This window comes from Cotesia glomerata, linkage group LG5 (genome assembly GCF_020080835.1).
Source record: "Cotesia glomerata isolate CgM1 linkage group LG5, MPM_Cglom_v2.3, whole genome shotgun sequence".
In the NCBI taxonomy this organism is placed as follows: Eukaryota; Metazoa; Arthropoda; class Insecta; order Hymenoptera; family Braconidae; genus Cotesia; species Cotesia glomerata.
In genome coordinates this window covers 2,240,112-2,260,900 of record NC_058162.1, presented here as the reverse complement: position 1 = coordinate 2,260,900, position 20,789 = coordinate 2,240,112, and the positions used below count along the sequence as shown (strand labels likewise).

The window sequence follows — 20,789 nt, the reverse complement described above, 5'->3', positions numbered from 1 at the left end:
TCCATTGCAGCTAATTATTTTTTATTAGATTATAACTGTTTGTAAAATTTTTCCTAATTTTTTATTATATATACTTATTAATTTCTATATGTACATTTTTTTTTATTCATATTTACTTATGGAAAAAAAATATTCCCTTGTTTTGATATTCAGAATAAATTAATATTAGTAAAAATAAAAAAAAATAATAATTGTTAAAAATTAATTGTAAGAACAATTATATTACGATTTATTAATCGTCTAGCTCCAATAATTATAATTTTTAAGTATACATTATTGTTATTATGTTTACTTAAAATAAGAATTATTAATATTTATTTGTTAAAAAAATTGTCAATATTTGTGATTTTTATTTTAATTGCTAAAATCATTAAAATAAATTAAATAAATGACATTTTTTGTTTTTAAAATGTTAACGATTGTCATTTGTTTTGCTTTTGTTTTTATGTTTTTATTTCCTTCAGTCTGTCATTTTTATTAATAATTTATTTCCTAGGATGGAAGAGCTAGAACAAATAGAATATGTCCCTGAAGACGTAATTGTTATTTCGGATCAACAAACTTTGATAGAAACGCTCGTAAAAAATGTAAGAAAATTTTTTTATTGCTCTAATTTATTGTAAAATATTAAAAAAAAATATTTTTTTTTATACATACTACAGTTGGAGATTTTAAGGGCAGAAATTCGTCATTGCAATTTGATTGACTCCAAATTTGATAAGAATCTTCAATTTTTCAAAGAGAATAATAATTATTTAAATACTAATTTACAATCGTTGAGTAGTTTGGCCGAGCAGCAACTAAACATGGAAATGAAAAATAAAATAACTGAATTTGTCAAACACATTTATCAATCCTGGGAGTTTAATAATAAACAAGTAGGTAATTTATATTAATTATTAAGAGAATAAACAAAATTTTGTCTCCAAGATAATCACATGATAAAATCGGCTTTTTTGAGTCAAATTTAGTGGATCTATAATTAAGAAACTACCTTGTATCTTGTGAACTATTGACATTTTTGAAGATCTGAGCTCATCCTGACATTACACTCATTGAGACCTTTCATTTGAGTACCCACATCAATTTTTCATATATTTATATATTTTATATATATATGTATATATGAAAAATATATCAAAATGCATGTGGGTACTCAAATGAAAGCTCTTGATAAGTGTAACATCGGGATGAGCTTATATCTTTAAAAATGTCAATAGTTAAGAAAGTATAGTGTAATTTAACATAATTACGAAATGACCTTGTATCTTGTGAACTATTGATATTTTTAAAGAAATAAGCTCATCCCGATGTTACACTCATCGAGACCTTTCATTTGAGTACCCACATCAATTTTTCATATATTTCATATACATTATATATGTGTATATATGAAAAATATATCAAAAATGTATGTGGGTACTCAAATGAAAGCTTTTTATGAGTATAACATCGGGATGAGCTTATATATTTAAAAATATCAATAATTAAGAAATTACCTTTTATCTTGGGAAATATTGACATTTTTAAAGATATAAGCTCATCCCGATGTTACACTGATCAAGACCTTTAATTTGAGTACCCACATCAATTTTTCATATATTTATATATATTATGTATATGTCAGGGTGCGTCAAAATTTAATCTCTAAAAGCAACCTTTTAGAATTGGAATTTTGAGTTCCGTTTTTAGCAGGAGTTAGGTTTGGGCATTTCTTGAGATATTTTGATGTGTCAGGATTTATTTGATAATCACATACTTTTTTAACTGGAGTTTTGTTTAAGCATTTTTTCTGGAATTTAAAAATTTAAAAATTTGGCCACACGAAGCTCCTGTTAAAAAATTCTGTGAATATCAAATAAATCGTGACACGCCAAAATATATTAGGAAATGCCCAAATACAGCTCCTGGTAAAAACGAAACTCAAAATTACAATTTTAAAAGGTTGCTTTCGAAGATTAAATTTTGACGCACCCTAGTATATGTATATATGAAAAATATATAAAAATGCATGTGGGTACTCAAATGATAGCTCTCGATGAGTGTAACATCGGGATGAGCTTATATCTTTAAAAAGGTCAATATTTAAGAAATTACAGTGCAATTTAACAAAATTAATTCTTTAAAGAAGCAAAATTTTATTTACTTATAGTTCTCAAGTCACGGCTGTTACATAGCTATTTTTAAATTTACTTAACTATCTATTATTAAAATAAATAATTAACTTGTATTATTTTTTACAGATAAGTGATGAATACGCAACTTATTCCGTTGCCAGCCGAACTGCTTATGGAGTCGCATTAACATCGCTTCTGTATGAAATAAAAAACCAAGTCAGTACTGCCGAAATTTATCTTCAACTTGGAGAGTCTATATATGACCAGGAATATGTAACTAAAGGGCATATTTACTGCAGTGAATTAAATAAATTACTTAGTCTTCTAGAGGGATGTGACGAAAAAGTTCAGCAGTACTTGATGATCTCCAAAATGAATTACAATTTACAACAACTTAAGAATTTAATTGAAGAATTTTCACTCTCTAATAATTTATTATCTTATAATTATTCTGATAATAATGACAGTGAGGTATTTAAATTTTTATATCAACTTCTTACTGGTGAGCTTCTTGGATGGGAGCCAGTAAATCCCGAGTTTATTCTAAAAGAAAACGCTCCTAAAAAACCGGTATTTATAACAAAAAATAACAATCGTAGGACGCAATTAAAAAGTTTACAGCATTTACCATTATTTAATTAAAAACTTTAATTTATGTTCTTTAAATATTAATATAATAAATTTTTTTATTTAAAGTTTTGTTTGTTCAATATGATTGTTATCATTTATTGAAATGAAACTTTACAATTATCAATAATATAACAGAAATAATTTTTACATAATTTTTTTTTTTTGTTTTTTTTTTTTAGCAGAAGAAAAATATTATTAATTATAATAATAGTGTGACTTTTGTAACAAAAAGACTAGACTTTAAAAAATACCTTCGAGATTTGGTAAAACAGTTGGTGCACCAAGTTTAAGAGTCAAATCACGGCGGCGCATGAACATCGGCGGTAGTATTGGTGGTCTTTCAGGAGGGGCTCTTGATTCGGGCGTATAATTAGTAGCAACAGGTGCCCAACCTTTATCAGTTAAGCATTTGTAGCACAATTTTGTCTCTCCTAAACATTGAGAATGAAATCCATGTCCGCAGCCGAAAAATACCGTGTAATCTGTACACTGACTGAGAATTTGTCGACAAACTGGACAAACTATGCAGGCACTGGCACACGCTCTTCCTGCATCTCTAAAATAAAAAAAAAATAAATATAAAACCCAGTTATTGACACTTGCAATTTCATTTTAATTAAAAAAATAAAATGTTCTAAAAAAATCAATTATCTTAAAATTTATAATTAAAAAATTATCTATATTAATAGAATAAGAAAAATTTTGTCTTCAGGATAGTTATATGATAAAATCTGTTTTTTTAGTGAAATTTAGTGGATCCATAATTAAGAAATGACATATCTTGTGAAATATTGAAATTTTAAAAGATATAAGCTCACCCTGATGTTACATTCATCGAGACCTTCCATTTGAGTACTCACATCAATTTTTCATATATTTTATATATATTATATATGTATATATGAAAAATATATGAAAAATTGATGTGGGTACTCAAATGAAAGCTTTTGATGAGCGTAACATCAGGATGAGCTTACATCTTTAAAAATGTTAATAGTTCACAAGAAACAAGGTCATTTGTTAATTATTGATATTTTTAAAGATATAAGCTAATCCTGATGTTACACTCATCAAAAGCTTTCATTTGAGTACCCACATGCATTTTGATATATTTTTCATATATACATATATAATATATATAAAATATATGAAAAACTGATGTGGGTACTCAAATGAAAGCTCTTGATGAGTGTAATATCAGAATGAGCTTACATCTTTAAAATTATCAATAATTAACAAATGACCTTGTATCTTGTGAACTATTGACATTTTTAAGGATATAAACTCATTCTGACGTTACGATCACCGAGAGCTTTAATTTGAGTACCCACATCAATTTTTCATATATTTATATATATTATATATATTTATATATTATATATATGAAAAATATATAAAAATGCATGTGGGTACTCAAATGAAAGCTCTTGATGAATGTAACATCAGGATGAGCTTATATCTTTAAAAACGTCAGTATTCAAGAAAGTACATTGCAATTTAACAAAAATCATTATTCAATTAACCAAAACTTTATTCATTATACCTCTTAATTCTCGGCAGTCACGAAGTGACTGCCATTTGCTAGTATTTATTAATTTACTAGTTAATTTTTTTTTTATTTTTTAAATTAGAATAAAATTGCAATAACTGCACCTTCTACCTTAAATAAAAATGATTACCAATTAATAAAAACCAAAATTTCTACATACCTAAGAGTTTTTTTTAACGACTCATGTAACTCCAAACTGACCAACTTAGCAGTTTTCTCCACCAAAATTTGTTCGTATCTCGAATGAGTCAATACTCCCGTGAGCAACTGTCTAATATCCCCCACAGTCCCTGAAGTAGCCAAAGGATGTTTCAAAATCCTCTCCAGGACAATTGACAAAGCATTAGTCCCACTAAGCGCCTCAAGAACAATCTTCAACAATTTCCCCCTTAAATTTTCCAACTTATCATTCTTATCACTCTCCAAATCATACGACTTTAAAACAGTTTCAACAAGCGGCATCCAGTCCAAATTCCCCGCAGACCTCCTACATAATCCCGAAACATTAATCGTAGCAGCCACAATATCTTCCTCACTTTTCCCACAATCACTACTCTCACAAAAATCTCTCAATTTTTCCTTCAAAATTCCAGACAACAGCTCAAAAGCTTCCTGAAAATTTCCCATTTTTTCATACATCAGCGCCAGAGCTTCCTGGTGTCGACTTTTCTCAACAATAACCAAAGCTTGATCCAGCCTACAGCCATGAGCTCCATTCATATGACCAACAACCCTTCCTGGGTCATACTGACACATAAGCTCCAACAATCTCTCCAATTGCTGAGTAGCCAACTCAACTTTACCCATCTCCTCATCATTATATTGATTAATTAAAAACAGCGCCAATAAAAGCGAATATTCAAGACTCGGATCATTTTTCAATCTTTCAATAATTTTATCAACCTTCCCAGGAATTCTTTTTGCAATTAAACCAGCTATTCTATCAACATCAATATCAACCAAAGCCGGAATATTATCAAGAACAACTTTAATAAAACCAGTTGTGGAAAGTTTTTCCAACCAGGACCAAACTTGATGCTGTCGATAGCAATCAGCTATAAAACACTTACAAACAGACGTCCAATCATCCCTAGCAGTGTAAATCACCTCCGCAATTCTGTAATAATTAACCCGCTGCGCTAAATTCAGCAAAATATTATCCGTAATTCCATTTAACTTATGCGCATAAATTAATTGCAGCACCGCATTTTCCCGCTCTAATTTTTGGTCCCTTACAATTTTACTACTCAAACTTTCCGTGCACAATAATTCAACAAGCTGCTTCAAAATATTAAACTCCAAAGTAACATTTGTATTAGCAACTTGGTTCGCAATAAAAACCAAAACCGGTGATTTTTTTTTCTCATCTAAATAATCCTGACTTTGCGGACTAGGAGGCGTAGAAGGAACCACAATAGTCAATAAAATATCAATAAGCCGCTGACGTTGCCGATAACCCATTTCAGTTTTAAACTCCGGCTCCTGAAACGCCATTGAAATAACATCCAAAAATCCTCTCGCGTCAAACTTTAACAAAGTACGTAAATAAGGATACTGTCTTTCGCTATCCGCTGCTAGACTAGAGTGCTGAGATAGTAACGCAGCTAGAATTTGAGCTTTTGCACGCGGAGGCTGTCCTTCTGGTAAATCTCCTCGGGGAAATCCTCTACCTGCTAAGCAGCAGCTTGCATAGACCAACAAAGCATTCCCGAGTTTGATACACTCTCTTGACAAAGCTGAAGAAAATTCATCTCCCTTTAAATAATTCTGCAAGACTGGCATTAATTGGTGCACTGGCGCAGTATAGTCACCTAGTGCAACTGTCTGGAGGTGTATCAACGCCTCCCAGAGACACCTCTCGCGGCAAACAGTAGTTACTTGGTGCATATCCAAGCAGTCGATGTCCAATAAAACAATTATTGTTTGCAGTGACTCAAACCTCTGCTCTTTTTCATACAAAGTTACCAATTGCTGGGCAATTAACGGAGGCAATCTCGGTGGAAGACTTCCGTCTAATAATGGTGTTTCTAATGCACGTAAAAAGTAACCTTTTAGGAGGGTATTGTCACAAACTAAGTCCCAAAGTGGGCCGAATAATAAGTGAGTGTTTTCTAATTGCACTGCGTAGTCAACGCAAGTTGAAATTATTTCATTTTCTGCGTTATTATTGTTATTATTGTTGTTGTTGTTGGAAAAAATACTATCACTAGGATTTATATTACTGCTGCTGCTACTGCTGCTACTAGTGTTACTAGTTGTAGTTTCTGTAGTTGCTGGAGTTTCAGAAGAAGAAATAGTTGCTGGTAATTTATTAAGCTCTTGCATATACTGCATAAGAACTTGACTCGTTTTAATAAAAGTCATGCGCTTCCTAACTTTTTTAAGCCCACTTAGCCCCACAACAGCTTTCCCTTTATCCTGATAAAAAGCCAAGCCTAGAGCTAGCGCCTCAGGGAATCTTTTTTCAAGAGTCAGGTACCTCAATCTTTCAGACCAGGTCCTTATAAAAACAATATGAAGCCTCCGAGTCCCCAAAAGAAGCAGCTGACTTCCGTAAGTTATTACTGTATTATAAGAAGCGCGTTCTCCTGCTAACGCCATTGCTTTAGAGACATTTCCGCCTGTAGAAAGTCCCTTAAAGTGACTTGAAGAGTAAGAAATCCCCACTGGGCTCATGTCGATTGTCTCTAAGTCTTCCTGGGTTCTTACATCAAGTAAATGAAGCCGCTCTTGAGTGTCTAGGATTGCTAAGGATCTAGTATTCAGCCATCTTAAGTTACTTATTATGTAGGACAGTGTTATCCTGCGGAGAGGAGATAATCTTACTCGGGAGCCTGCTTCTGAGCAGACTTGGTAAAAATGTACTGTTGATTCTCGGGCGAGTGCAAGTACTGGGTCGATTACTCTTGAAGCATCGGGCGCTTGGATCACTACTAACTGCCAGGAGACTTGAGGAGGCGCTGTGGCTGGGCCTAGGAGCGGGTGAGTTAGCACGACTCTTATCCTGGGTCTGATGCAAACTACTATTACTTTTGAGAGAGTTGCTAAAGCTACTAGAATGTAACTTTTTAAGGGATGTCTTGGTAAATTATTTAATAAAAGAGGCTCTAGTGTGCAAACTTCTCCTCTTGAGCCGCTAAATAAGCATTTACTGTCGCAACCTCTGACCCCCATTGTCCTGGTGAAGGTTAATTCAAAGACAGAGCCTCCGCTGTCGCTGCAAAGAGCCAGGGTTGGTAAATCCGTGAACTTAACGTGCAAGACAGCTGTTCCGGGTGGGTGGACTTCAGTTAGGACTCTCAAGACTTTCCCTCCGCTGCTGTCTATCATCAAAATATGTCCTCTTGCGAAGCCAGCTAGTAGTCTACTTCCGTCGTGATTAAATCCTAGAGCTGAAACTGAGCCCTGGTGTCTGGCTTCTTGGTTGCACCAACGCAAGGTTTGCTTTGAGTCGAAGGCTAAAATTAAGCCGTGGCTGGTTCCTATTACTAGCATGTCTCCACCAGCTGCTACTGCACTCGCTAGGCCGCCGTTTACCTTTTCACTTGCTGACTTTATTTGAGATGTTATGCCTCGCATTATTGCGTGCTTTAATATCACGCCTGATAGTGGGAATTCAGGGTTTCTTGTCTGGGGTTTGTTTAGGGAGTTTAGGGATAGTAAACTCCCGATACTTGTTGTTTCACTTCCGTCTATTGGGTCTGGGCCGAGAAGGTTTGTTGAGGGTCCTAAGGCGGATGAGGAGGAGGCTACTGCTGAATTTATATCGAGCTCCGTTCCGGAGAGAGAAGCACAGTCTGGCTCTGTTAGGATACTTTCTAACGAGGGTAGCTTGTCCACTGCTGGTATTGCATATTCAGTGTCGTCCAACTGGAATTTTTTATTTATTTATGAAAATTAATTATTACATTAAAGTTAGCAGTCACTGAACCATTTTTTAATTTTTTTTAATAAATAAATTTTTTCCAAAAAATTATTTTTAAAAAATTGCATTTTTTAATTTTCTAAATTTCTACATGTCAATTTTTGGGTTGCGGTCAACCAGTCAGATCGACAACATTCTGAATTATTAAAATTCTAGAAAATTTTAAATTCCGCTACATTCAAAGTTTATAAAATACATTAGCTTAAATAGAATACCAGCCGAAAAACAATTTTGTAAATTATAAAACACCGGGTTATCGAATATAAGTAAATCTAAATCTTATATTCCTCAAGAGTTCAAATTAATTTGATTTCGAAAAAGGTTCGTTCCGACGTATATTCATCCGAATACTCATCTTTCCGAATAATGATTCGGCCGAAAATTACTCATCCAAAAAATTGGAAATTTTTCGTAGATGGTCCACCTTTACAAGCATGAAATTTGAGTGTTTTATATACATGCTTGTAAATGAATTAAAAAAATCAATTAATTTAAAATTAATTTAAAAAAATTTCTAATCTAAATATAAAATTATTTACATTTTTCGGCTAAGTGAGTGTTCGTCTGTTCATTCATTTTGGCGTACAAATTTTTGTTGTTATGTTTTTTAATTTATTGAGACTTTGTGACTTTGAAAAATTCTATTAATATAGCTTTAGTTTTTTCTTTATTTAAGACTATATTTTTCGGAATTTAAAAATTTTTAAAATTAATTATTTTAAATTACATTTAATATTTACTTTCTAAGTTCTAGTAATTTATTAATTCGGAATGTTGTCAATCTAAATAGTTGACTGCAACCCCAATTTTTTTTCTACTTTTTTTTTTGCCATAATTTATTTGTTTAAAAAAATTCTTAAAATTATCAAATATCTGATAAATTAATTTAGCAGATATTTAATAATTTTTAGAATTTTCTTAACAGATAAATTATTGCAAAAAATATTATAAAAAAAAATTGACAAGAAATTTTAAAAAATAAAAAATGCAATAATCTTTTGAAAAAAATTTGTTTGTTAAAAAAATTAAAAAATGATCAAGTGACTGCTAACTTTAATGTCATATTTATTTATTAATGAATTAATAAATTATTTTATTAATTACCTCATCAATGTCAAGATTAATTGCTTCAGCCGCGAGATTCTCTTGGGATCCAATCTCTGATTCAAATCCATTTTCAGCCATTTTTTTTTAGTTTTCATCTACTTTTAATATTTTATTATTAACATTTTTTATCAACAATTATTTAATTACTTTTTACTCACATACAAATACGTCAGATTATCACTATCTTTGTTGTTATTATTATTAATATTATGACAGTTTATAGATATAAAAATTAATAAAGTGATTTGTTAAAAACATTATTTTTCATATAAAAAAAAATTATTTTTTCCAATTAAATATTACTGTTATCATTCTTATTAATCATGATTAATTTGATATAATTGTAAAATTTTAACAATATACTTTTTTATCATTTTGTTTGGTTTTGGTTCGGTTAAATGACATTATTTTATATTTTGATAATAATAATAGTGACAATGTATACCTCTCATTTGACATGTGGATGTAAATATAGTCGGTGGAAGTTCAAAGATGGCGGTATAGTCTTCATCTACGGAGTTCCTTTGAAAGTATAGTGAAAAAACTTACTTTACCGACAGAAATTATTTATAAATTTTTAATTTATTATTATAATATATAATACTAGTATACGTTGCGCGCGCAAGCGCGCGTGTGAATTTAGTATGGAATTATTTATATTTTCATACTTATGATATATTTGACCAATCACGTTACGAATAGTTTGTCTAATTGTGTATATTTTCATATTTTTCATCTAAATTATAAGAGTGGATATGTTTGATTAAGTTAAGAATATTAAAAATTATGATGACAACAAAGTTAGCCGACATTTAAAGTTTTTTAGAATTTTTTTTATTGAAAAAATCATTACAAAAAAATTTTTTTTTTAAATTTCATTCGTTAAAAATTTCAAAAATTGTAAGTGAAATTAAAAAAAAATTTTTTTTAGTTCTAATTTAATAAATTAAACAATATTAAAAAATAAAAAATGTCGGCTAACTTTATTATTATAAAATTATGAATTTATTTTTATCAGAAGAAAAGAAAATTAAAAATGATTAATTCATATAAAAAAAATTTTTTGACATTTTATTATTATTAAACAAGACCGCAGCCTGAATTCGAAGCAAGAACTTTAGATTTACCGTAAAAATCAATGATAATTAAATTAGCCGGCATTTGAAAATTTTTGGAATGTTTTTTTATTGAATAAGTTGTTACAAAAAAATTAAAAAAAAAATTTCATTTGTAAAAAACTTGAAAAACTATAAATGCAATTTTTTAAAAATATTTTTTAGTTTCAATTTAATAAATTATAAAATAATCAAAAATGTCTGCTAACTTTAGTATTATTGAAAATTAACTGTATTTGATTAAGCGTGGATATTTAAGGTAAAAAAATGATTTTTTTTTTTTTAATTCTTCTTTTAAAAAATGTCTATAAGCGATAAAAATTAATTTTTTATTTTATCAAACATTATTCAAAAATCTTTTTTTCTAGAATAAATCCTTATGTCATCTGTAACATGATGTAGTATCCCAGGCAACGCAACAACGTTTCATTTATCTACATCAAAGTCACCGAGGCAAAATTCTAAATAAATTCATTCATAATTACAATTATAATATCGTAAAATTTTTTTGATTGTAACTTTAAAAGGTATTTATTAAAAATAATAATTACTCTTTTTCTTACGGACGTTTAACACGTCAAATAATTTTTAATCCTTTCATTTAATAATTATCATTATTATACTGTTGCAATTAGATAATTTTACCCGTAATTTGGTATAATAATGAACATTCAACAAGAATTTATGTTCATGTTATGTATACATACATTTCTGCTAGCATTTATTCAGTTATTTGAATAAATTATAGCGTGTATAATGATTGTCATTATTATTAGCAGACTACTGCCAGTAGTAAATATTATATATATTATACAGTGTCACGAATATCATTGCAGCATGCAGTCCAAATAAATTACATCCATATACTTCTATATGTTCATACATTTATAAATACTTAAATCTATTGATTAGCTATTCTTCTTATTAATAATCAAAATATTGAAATAAAGTCTTTAAATTGAATGAGAGTAGAAGAAATCTTCATTTTTTTTTCTCAATGAATTAATTGTTTATTTGTTTATCAACTATTTATTCAATTATTGAAGAAGAAAAAACTTTTAATAGTCTAATTATTCCAGTATCATTAAATTTAACTATCACATAAAGTTTACAAACTATGCTAATAAAATCCTTAACTATCTTAAGAAAAAAAAAATTGTTGAAAGTTGTAAAACATAAATTGGATTAAAAAGAAGAAATAAAAATGATAATTAATGATAACTAAGTTTCAAATTAATTAAGAAAGTTAAGGCTTTAATTTTTCTTTTGCTTTTTTACTTTTTTAAAGAAGAAAAGATTTTATAATAAATTAAAAATAATTATAATAACGCTCCAAAACTCTGCAAATTATTATTTATTTTGTTATTAAATTAATATATTTAAAAAGAGTCAAAATTTAATTTAATAATAATAATTTGATCATTTTTTTATTTTTTAAGACTATATTGAACTTCATTGATATCTCAAATATAATAATGTAATAAAAATAAATAAAGAATGATTATTTATAAAAATTCGATTATAAATCAAGATAATAATAGAAGAAATAATAGCTCAAACTTTATTACTTTTTTTTTCAGTTTTATACTTAGAGTTTTTTTTCCTCAAGTTCACTGTAATTATCCTGGCGTGTTGTTCGATTTCTGGTACAACTAAATAGCTAATACTAATAATAATAATAAAAAGCAAGTGAAATGAAGAAATCGTATAAATACTAATATTTATCTACGCGACGTCGCGTGCCTTGCTCCAAGTCCCCACGACTCCTATCCCAGAACACGCTAAAAAGCTCAAGCACAACCGCAATAAGACAAGCGACAATTCCGCAGTTTACTCTCAATCTTCTTACTTGAGACTCCTCTGTGATAAAAGTTCTTCTTTATTGTCTTCAGAATTTTTTTTACCTATCGTCTTCTTTTTTGTCTTTCAGCATCTTTTCCAATCATTGAGAATTTAATTTTTAGATAAATAATTATCATGTTGGCTAAAAAACGAGTAATTGTTAAATTAAGTTTTTTTTTTCATAATATTTTAAATTAATATTAATAATTTTATTGTTTTTCTTTCTTTAGGGAGGTCTTAATAAGACCAGAAGAATGGCAAAGAAAAATGCACCGGCAGCTTTGCAGACTGAAGTTAGTAATGATGATGAATGGGCTAAAATTTTGGAACGAAAAGGTCTTGTAGGTAATTTTATATTAATTTTTAAATCAACAGAGATATAAAAAATATAATTATTAATAAAAATAAATTTTTATTATTAAATTTTTAATAAATAAATACTAAAATACTAAATTAATTAATTAAAATAAATTTAATATTAATAAATAAATTAATAAAAATAATTTAAAGTTGTAGATGTTTATTCAGATTGGAGTGGACCATGCACTGGAATGGTGAGCATTTTAAAAAAAATAAAAATGGAAATTGGCGGTGACTCATTAAGCTATGCGACGGTAAAAATAAAAAAAAAAGACTTTTTTTATGTAACTTTTAAAAAATAAAAATTATTAAAATTTAACAATAATTATTTACAGGCAAAATGTGATAATATTACTGATCTTGCACGATTCCGAGGTAAAAGTGAACCAACGTGGATGTTTATTCATGTAATCATCCATATCTAATTTTAATTATTAATTAATTAATATTTAAGTAATTTGTAATTATTTTTAAAAAATATTTATGCACACACAGAACGGCAAAATGATAAATTTAATGTTTGGCGCTTACTGTCCGGAATTACAAAAAATGTTGACCGATGAAATTCAGCGAGTTAAAAACAATGAGCCTCATGAGTAAATTTAAAATAAAAAAATTAATTTTAATTATTTATAATCTATTATTAACAATATTAAAATTTCATTTTTCAGATTTTGTATTGAAGTGAGCGATACAAGCCCAGAAGAAGAAAATCGTCTGAAAGTACTTGAAGAAAAGCGTCTAGCTAAAGAAGCTGCTAAAAAAGCCCAAAAAGAGCATCAAATAAAAGCTAGATATGAAGCTGAGTTGAATCATTTGACGACTTGCTTGAAAAATCAAACGTGTTTGATACTTTATCCGTGGGTCTTTAAAGACGAAGACGGTCACAAGCGAGATAAAAAATCGAGCTTACCATACGTAGATTTAATTGAAAATGTTCTTCCAGTTTATTTCACAGTTGAACAAGAGTTACGTAAACATTTAAATGAAGAAATGATTTCAAAAATTCTTGCTGAGGTATTACAAAAATAATTTATTGATTAATTATTATTTTATCCTAATACTTGCATCAAATGTTTTAGTCGAATTGGGAAATAACCCCGGATGTTAAGCAACTTTTGATGGATGGAAAGTGTATGTTCATGCGGGTAAAAATTGTCAAAAATGATACGGAGTTAAGTACAGAAGAAAGTTTATTAAATTTACTATTTGGCGAGCCAATTTTACCTAAATTATCTGATCAATATCAGGAAGGATGGTGCGCATTGAATTTATCAATTATTTTTGCATTTATTATTATTATTAAATATTTCTTTACACAATAATTTATTGAATAAAAAATTTTGTATTTATTTTGAAGGGCCGCAAGGAATCTTTACATGTCCTTGATAAATAAATAAATAATAATACTAATAATAAATTGATAATTATAAAAAATTTTTTATAAAGTTTCGCAGAACGTCATAATAAGCCAGCATTTATTCCTCTCGGCAAAGATAGTTTTATTTTTCCTGTTGTTTGGGCTCCGCCAAATTTTATGAATAAAATTATAGTCTTCAAAACGATATTTAAAAAATATTTAGATACTACTTTTCCTGTAAGTATTAATAATTTATATTTTCACGTTTAATTTATAAAAAAAAAAAAAATTGTTTTTTGTAAAAAAAATTTTAGTATGAAGACAAAACAGATGCAACACCAATTATAGTCTTCAAATTTGATAGTACTAGAAAAAATGAATTAAAAGTTGTTTTAGAAATGCAAGAATCTGAAGTTGTTCATTTTGGTATTTTTGAAAGAGATAAACCACCTGAAGCTAAACTTATTGCGACAAGTATTGACGAATATGAAGAAAAAGTCGAAGAAAAAACTGGGTATATTAATGTTGTTACATTAATGACACTGAAATTGAAAGACATCTAATAATTTTTTAATAAATTAATTTATCACAAAAACAATTATTTAAAAAATATCATATTTCAGAGCTTTTAAAAATTATAAATGAAATTTTTTAAAATAATTTTTTACGCCTTGTTTATTCTTCAAGAAAAATAATAAAATCGTTAAGTGTCTGCTAATTTCAGTGTCATTTACATTATCTTAATTATTGTAAATTTTTTAGTAAAAATTAATATTTTTAGTATATACTAATATTTTAGATACGAGACTTATGTTTGCGTAGTCAAAAAAATAGGCTCGGAAGCTTTTCTAACATTTGCGGGGATCGGTCCGTACCATGTTAGTGAAAATCCCGACATAGCTATCGAAGAATCAAAATTATATTTCCCAGATATAATTCCTGCTGATGATCAATCTGATGATGAAGAAAAACCGGAAGATCTGGACGGACAAAGTGGAGGACAATCAGCGGAAAATGCTAATGGATAGATGGCTTAATATAATTATAATAATAATATGTTAAAAACTAATTGTAATTTAATAATGTAATACGGTAAAAGACCCAGTTATTGACACTTGCAATTTTATTTTAATTAAAAAAAAAAATCAACTAATAAATTAATAAATATAATTTTTTGGATTATCAATTTCAAGATAATTAATTTTTTTTCGAACATTCTATTTTTTTTAATTAGAATTAAATTGAAAGTGTCAATAACTAAGTCTTTTATTTTACTATAGTTTTTTTTTTAAATAATAATTTAAAATACTCTGTAGGAAAATAAAACAAAATCAAATAATAAATAAGTATAAAATTATCGTTCAATTATTTATTCAGCGAAAGAAGTAAAGTAATAACACTGATATACCAAGCAGAGTACACTGTTTACTTCTTGTATCCACAGCTGCGCCTACGTCCACGAGCTCTCTCAAACTTCCTACCCTTTGAACGCACCAATGGTTTTGTGTGCGAGTGCGGAACACCAGGAGCCGGTCCGAAATGTTTATTAGCTTCCCTAGCAGTACGACGTCCTTGCATAAGAACGGTGTTTTTACCAGTAGGCGCTTTGATCGCCAATTCGTCAAAAGTTATCACCTCGCCTCCGGCCTTGAGGATGCGTCCACGTGCTTTAGCAGTGACTCGGAGAGCGCATACCTAGATTAAAATTTTAACATCATCAATATCATTTTTTTCTTTTTTTTTCTCTATTATAATTTTCTTTTTTCTCTAAATTACATGAAAACTTTTTTGTATAATGCCGATTGGCGTATGATGTATATAATAAATAAATAAATAAATATAAATTACCATGAACATAAAATTCAAATATATTAAATATATAAATTTAAATAAATTGTCTTTTATTTATTTATTAAAATTATAATAAACAAATTTAAATATATAAATGGACTTACTGTCATTTTCGGGCATTCGAAAATTCTAGCGTCGTCAGTAACAGTACCAACAATGACTGCAATGCATCCTTCACGGTTGGGTTTCTTCATAAATCTGACAATACGAGCCAATGAAATTGGTGGTCTGTTGATTTTACTCATAAACAGACGCTTCAGGATAATCCTGTTGAATTTGGCTTCGCTACGTCTTGCCAAGTAACGATATAACTATTATAATTAGAAAAAGAAAAAATCAATTAGTTTTATTTAGAACAAAAAAATAAATAAGGTAAAAGACCCCATAGTAGCACTTTTTTTTTTTAATCAAAAAATGTTCTACTTGAAATAAAGATTAAAAATTTTTTTGATCTAAAAATCTTAAAGATTAGAAATAATATATTCATAATATAAATTAATGATTTCATTAATTAAATAAGTACCAAAATCAAAGAAAGTGTCAGTAATTGGATCCTCATCAATAATGGGGTCTTTTACCCTAAATAAAAAATTAATACATTTTATATATTGTATCAGCTAATATAAATGATCTTTGCTAAAATACTCAGACCAGAATAGGAAAGCTGAATTTCTTATAGCGAACGTTCAAATTGGACCAGTTTGATTGAGCAACTGACACAGAGTGCGGTTCGCAAAATTTAGCAATTAATAAATTGCAATTAAATTTTAAAAATTTATCTTAAAACTAACAAGTGTCTTAGACACATTATTAAAAAGTATGACATTTAAATTACCAGATATTTGACAATTTTTTGATTTTTATTTAAAAATAATCAAGGTTTAGAAAATTAAAAATAAAATATGACACTGAAGTTAGCAGACGTCTAATAATTTAAAATTTTTTTTATTTATTAAATTACTAAGGGCCAGTTTTTCAATCCGGGATAAAATTTTATCCGAGATAAAAGTACCGCCAATAAAATAAAAAAAAAAATAAATAATTCAGCGACGTGATATTGCTCTCAATTAGTTCTCCATGAGTTTGGTCGTTTATTTAAATAAAAATAAATAAATATATCATAAAAATAATAATAACCTCTTATTGTGTCATTTAGATTATTTTAAATTAATTAACACAATTATAAATTAATAATAGATATGTCAAACGCAAGATATGAACTCGAAGGGCTCAAAAGCAAAGAACAGCTACCTCTTTGAGCTCATAAAGCTCAAAATAATACATAAATTTTAATTTGGAGCTTGAAGAGCTCAACAACATTACAAGTGCAATTTCAAGCGCTTAAGTATGAAATTAGCGGGAAGTTACAGGAATCTCCTTCCGGGTCATCCGTGTTCCTACTTTTTATTTTATTTATTTACAATCAGGAAGTTGTCACAGTTGGAGGTGAATATTTCTGTGACATGTGGCTAATGTTTATTTATTTTAATTCAAAATAAGTGACTGAATTCAAGGAGAATTACTCGTAGGCAATATCACTGTGCTGAATAATTTATTTTTTTTATCATAATGGCAGTACTTTTACCTCGGATAAAATTTTATCCCGGATTGAAAAACTGGCCCTAAGAAGATATTCTAAAAAAATTGCACTTATAGTTTTTCAAGTTTTTTACATGTGAAATTTTTTTTTTAATTGTTTAATTGAAATTTTTTCAAAAAAAAATTTTCAAATGTCTAACTTCATTTTCATAAAAAAAATTGCATTTATATTTTTTTTGGAGCTTGTAAATATTGATTTTTTCTTACTGAAATTTGTTAAAGAAAAAAAAAAAATTAAAAATTGTCACATATTTCTCAATTTAAATATCATATGTAATTAAAAGGCTGACATGCTTTACAGTCTTAACCTCCAAATTGTTATTCACTTAATCAATAAAAATAAAAGTAACAATTACACAATTTGAAGATTATTTTTAGACAGTGAAATAAAGATTTATTTTTAATTTTGATATTATTATAAATTATAAACATTAAAATTACCTTGACGAGAAGACGCAAGTAAATATCCTGAGATTTTGGCTCAACTCGGCGAACCTTGCGATCATTTTTATGGTTAATGTCGATACCCTATAAATAAAAATAATTAATTAGAACATTTCACAATCATATTTTTCACACTTTTAATGCACATAATTTGATTAACAATACATTAGTGCTTGGATGTTTGTCGATATTGATACAAATTATTTAAGAAACAGATTTTTACCATTTTAACAGCGGGGCTGTACGATGAAAGAGAGAATGCTCGGTCACGAACCGCGTGGACACAAAAATCTAGGGAGAAGGGAAACAGGAAAATACACAAGCGCGCTCTGTACGTGATTGTTGTTACTTAATTTTTGTTTACAAATTAACGCGCCAAATTAATTTTTTTCATAACTTTTTAATAAGTAATTATTTTTTATTATTGAAATAATTTTTTATAATTTTAAGTAGGTAAAAATTTTTTACAATTAATAAACTCTAATTTTTTTTTATTTGTAATTAAGCATTTATAAGATCAGTAGGATGTTCGTGACTTTTTTCCAATTATCGTTTAATATCTTGTGATATATTTAATTTAATAATAGTTTGTAATCACGATCTTGCTTCCTCTGACCATGAGAGATATATATTTTTCCAACTTTATTTCAGTAGATATATATAACACTTTACAAGGAATTTAAGGAAAAATCATCAATTATAAATGATAATTATTTCGAATAATTATCGTGACTCATGATAATTTTTTTGTTTTAAAACTTATGTAACATGTTTTTTTTTTTCCTAGTGTGATAATTGGTAGGATAATATTTATCATAAAACATTTAAGATAGAGTTATTGAAAATTAGAAGATAATTACAATTTATTGGAGTTTATATTTAATTTTTATTTCAATTAATTATGTTTATTTTCTTCTGATTAATTGAGAATTTTTATTAAAAAATTTGAGAATGATTAAAATTAAAATTAAAAGGATTAAATTTATATTAATAAAATAATTTATGTTCAAATTTTTTAAAAATTAATTACAGTTTTTTTACAGCTAAATTATTAATAACAAAAAAAAAACTGACAGGTGTCAGCTGATTTCAGTATCTTGCTATTGAATTGTATACAAGTAATTTTTTTAGATAATATTGTTTAAAAATAAAATATCACATAAATTACAATAATCTGAAGACACTAAAGCTATATTATAGAAAATCTTTTATGATTAAAGGAATAATTTAATATAAAAAATCAGTTTGCTCCTAAAAAAAAATTTTTTTAATTTTTCTTTATGAATCACACTTATAATTTTAATCACCAGAAACTTTTTTAATATAATTCTGAAATCAGCTGACATCTGACAATTATTTTTAATTTTTTTAAAAAATCAATAACAGAAAAAAATTATTTTTAAAAAATTTGCACTTGTTATTTTCTTCAATTTCTAGATAAAATTAGCCAGTAGTTTTTGATTTTTTTAATTAATTAAATCACAAGTAAAAAATACTTTAAAAAAAATTGCACGTATAATTTTTCAATGAAAATTAATTCAGCAGATATTTGATAATTTTAGAAATTTTTTTAACAAATAAATAATGGCAAAAAAAATTGAATAGAATTCTTAATAAATCAAAAATGCAATTTTTTAGAATACATTTGTTAAAGAAAATTAAAAAATTGTAATGTGACAGCTAAATTCAATGTCATAATATATTTTTCAAAACTTCATGTGAAATTTTCTGAAGCTGAAGTTGACTGACATCTGTCAATTTTTTAGATTTTTACAACAAATAAATTACTATTAAAAAAAACCATTTAAAAAAAAAAGGCAACAATAAATTTTTTTGACATCTACAAGTGGATTTTTTTAGAAAAGTATTATTTTAATAATTTATATGTTTAAAAAAATTTTAAAAATCATCATATGTCAGCTGACTTCATTACTATGATATTTTGTGATAATTTTTCCATTATAAATAATTATAAAAATTTTCAGATGTCAGCTAATTTAATTTTGATAAACTTCAGAATGAAAATTAAATAAGCCGACACTCAAAAATGCTTGATTATTTTTATTAATTAAAAATTAGAACTAAAAAACTATTTTTACAAAATTCCACGTGTAATTTTCAAAATTTTCTATGACATTAAAGTCAGCAGTTGCTTGGCAATTTTTTAATTTTCTCTAAAAAAAAGTTTGCTCCGAAAAATCATTTTTAAAGAATTGGATTTTTAATTTTTCTAATTTTCTAAATGTCAATTTTTTTTTCTCATTTTCTTTGACATATAATTTATTTGTTAAAAAAATTATAAAATATCTGCAAAATTAATTTTCATAAATTTTCTACATGTGAAATTTTTTTTTTATTTTTTAATAAAATAAATTATAAATACTTTCAAATTTCAGCTAATTTAATTTTGATAAACTTCAGAATGAAAATTAAATAAGTCGACACTCAAAAATGCTTGATTATTTTTATTAATTAAAAATTAGAACTAAAAAACTATTTTTACAAAATTCCACGTGTAATTTTCAAAATTTTCTATGACATTAAAGTCAGCAGTTGCTTGGCAATTTTTTAATTTTCTCTAAAAAAAAGTTTGCTCCGAAAAATCATTTTTAAAAAATTGGATTTTTTATTTTTCTAATTTTCTAAATGTCAATTTTTTTTCTCATTTTCTTTGACATATAATTTATTTGTTAAAAAAATTATAAAATATCTGCAAAATTAATTTTCATAAATTTCCTACATGTGAAATTTTTTTTTTATTTTTTAATAAAATAAATTATAAATACTTTCAAATTTCAGCTAATTTAATTTTGATAAACTTCAGAATGAAAATTAAATAAGCCGACACTCAAAAATGCTTGATTATTTTTATTAATTAAAAATTAGAACT

At 27.2% G+C, this 20,789-nt stretch overlaps 4 protein-coding genes across 10 annotated transcripts; 2 read left to right on the top strand and 2 right to left on the bottom strand.

Annotated features, from left to right (window-relative positions):
• Positions 1-422: 422 nt before the first annotated feature.
• Positions 423-2,759, top strand: LOC123266340. The gene is made up of 3 exons (XM_044730572.1): positions 423-587; positions 663-878; positions 2,244-2,759. Exons 1-3 carry the CDS (start codon positions 498-500, stop codon positions 2,757-2,759), a joined length of 822 nt encoding a protein of 273 aa, XP_044586507.1. The 5' UTR covers positions 423-497.
• Positions 2,760-2,818: 59 nt separating this feature from the next.
• LOC123266321 (vacuolar protein sorting-associated protein 8 homolog) lies at positions 2,819-9,604 on the bottom strand. 3 transcript variants are annotated; one of them, XM_044730529.1, is made up of 4 exons: positions 9,487-9,604; positions 9,326-9,423; positions 4,457-8,166; positions 2,819-3,303 (listed from the first exon to the last, which is right to left on the bottom strand). In XM_044730529.1, exons 2-4 carry the CDS (start codon positions 9,404-9,406, stop codon positions 2,988-2,990), a joined length of 4,107 nt encoding a protein of 1,368 aa, XP_044586464.1. In that variant the 5' UTR covers positions 9,407-9,423; positions 9,487-9,604; the 3' UTR covers positions 2,819-2,987. The 3 variants fall into 3 exon arrangements, with proteins under 3 accessions (XP_044586464.1, XP_044586465.1, XP_044586466.1); XM_044730530.1 differs by having other exon boundaries at positions 9,326-9,426; positions 9,487-9,598; XM_044730531.1 differs by lacking the exon at positions 9,487-9,604 and having other exon boundaries at positions 9,326-9,476.
• A 1,009-nt stretch (positions 9,605-10,613) lies between these two features.
• On the top strand, positions 10,614-15,114 carry LOC123266332 (thioredoxin domain-containing protein 3-like). 5 transcript variants are annotated; one of them, XM_044730555.1, is made up of 11 exons: positions 10,614-10,702; positions 10,812-10,970; positions 12,516-12,630; positions 12,796-12,899; positions 12,981-13,052; positions 13,141-13,241; positions 13,317-13,662; positions 13,728-13,903; positions 14,095-14,242; positions 14,320-14,519; positions 14,805-15,114. In XM_044730555.1, the coding sequence occupies exons 3-11, from the start codon at positions 12,540-12,542 to the stop codon at positions 15,031-15,033; spliced, it is 1,467 nt and encodes a 488-aa protein (XP_044586490.1). In that variant the 5' UTR covers positions 10,614-10,702; positions 10,812-10,970; positions 12,516-12,539; the 3' UTR covers positions 15,034-15,114. The 5 variants fall into 5 exon arrangements, with proteins under 5 accessions (XP_044586490.1, XP_044586489.1, XP_044586493.1 ...); XM_044730554.1 differs by lacking the exons at positions 10,614-10,702; positions 10,812-10,970 and adding an exon at positions 12,054-12,438 and having other exon boundaries at positions 12,814-12,899; XM_044730558.1 differs by lacking the exons at positions 10,614-10,702; positions 10,812-10,970 and adding an exon at positions 12,054-12,438 and having other exon boundaries at positions 14,787-14,828.
• A 245-nt stretch (positions 15,115-15,359) lies between these two features.
• LOC123266341 (60S ribosomal protein L18) lies at positions 15,360-18,258 on the bottom strand. The gene is made up of 4 exons (XM_044730573.1): positions 18,123-18,258; positions 17,897-17,983; positions 15,961-16,167; positions 15,360-15,700 (listed from the first exon to the last, which is right to left on the bottom strand). The coding sequence occupies exons 1-4, from the start codon at positions 18,123-18,125 to the stop codon at positions 15,431-15,433; spliced, it is 567 nt and encodes a 188-aa protein (XP_044586508.1). The 5' UTR covers positions 18,126-18,258; the 3' UTR covers positions 15,360-15,430.
• Positions 18,259-20,789: the final 2,531 nt, after the last annotated feature.

Excerpts from the sequence above, each read along its gene's own strand:
- LOC123266340 (XM_044730572.1), top strand. The coding sequence starts at position 498 with ATGGAAGAGCTAGAACAAATAGAATATGTCCCTGAAGACGTAATTGTT. Across the intron at positions 588-662 it reads TAGAAACGCTCGTAAAAAAT|TTGGAGATTTTAAGGGCAGA; the intron begins GTAAGAAAATTT and ends TACATACTACAG. Across the intron at positions 879-2,243 it reads GGGAGTTTAATAATAAACAA|ATAAGTGATGAATACGCAAC; the intron begins GTAGGTAATTTA and ends TATTTTTTACAG.
- LOC123266321 (XM_044730529.1), bottom strand. The coding sequence starts at position 9,406 with ATGGCTGAAAATGGATTTGAATCAGAGATTGGATCCCAAGAGAATCTC. Across the intron at positions 8,167-9,325 it reads TTAATCTTGACATTGATGAG|TTGGACGACACTGAATATGC; the intron begins GTAATTAATAAA and ends AAAAAATTCCAG. Across the intron at positions 3,304-4,456 it reads TCGTTAAAAAAAACTCTTAG|AGATGCAGGAAGAGCGTGTG; the intron begins GTATGTAGAAAT and ends TTTTTATTTTAG.
- LOC123266332 (XM_044730553.1), top strand. Across the intron at positions 12,900-12,980 it reads ACTCATTAAGCTATGCGACG|GCAAAATGTGATAATATTAC; the intron begins GTAAAAATAAAA and ends AATTATTTACAG. Across the intron at positions 13,904-14,094 it reads GATCAATATCAGGAAGGATG|TTTCGCAGAACGTCATAATA; the intron begins GTGCGCATTGAA and ends TTTTTTATAAAG.
- LOC123266341 (XM_044730573.1), bottom strand. Across the intron at positions 16,168-17,896 it reads ACTTGCGTCTTCTCGTCAAG|TTATATCGTTACTTGGCAAG; the intron begins GTAATTTTAATG and ends TAATTATAATAG. Across the intron at positions 15,701-15,960 it reads TCGAATGCCCGAAAATGACA|GTATGCGCTCTCCGAGTCAC; the intron begins GTAAGTCCATTT and ends ATTTTAATCTAG.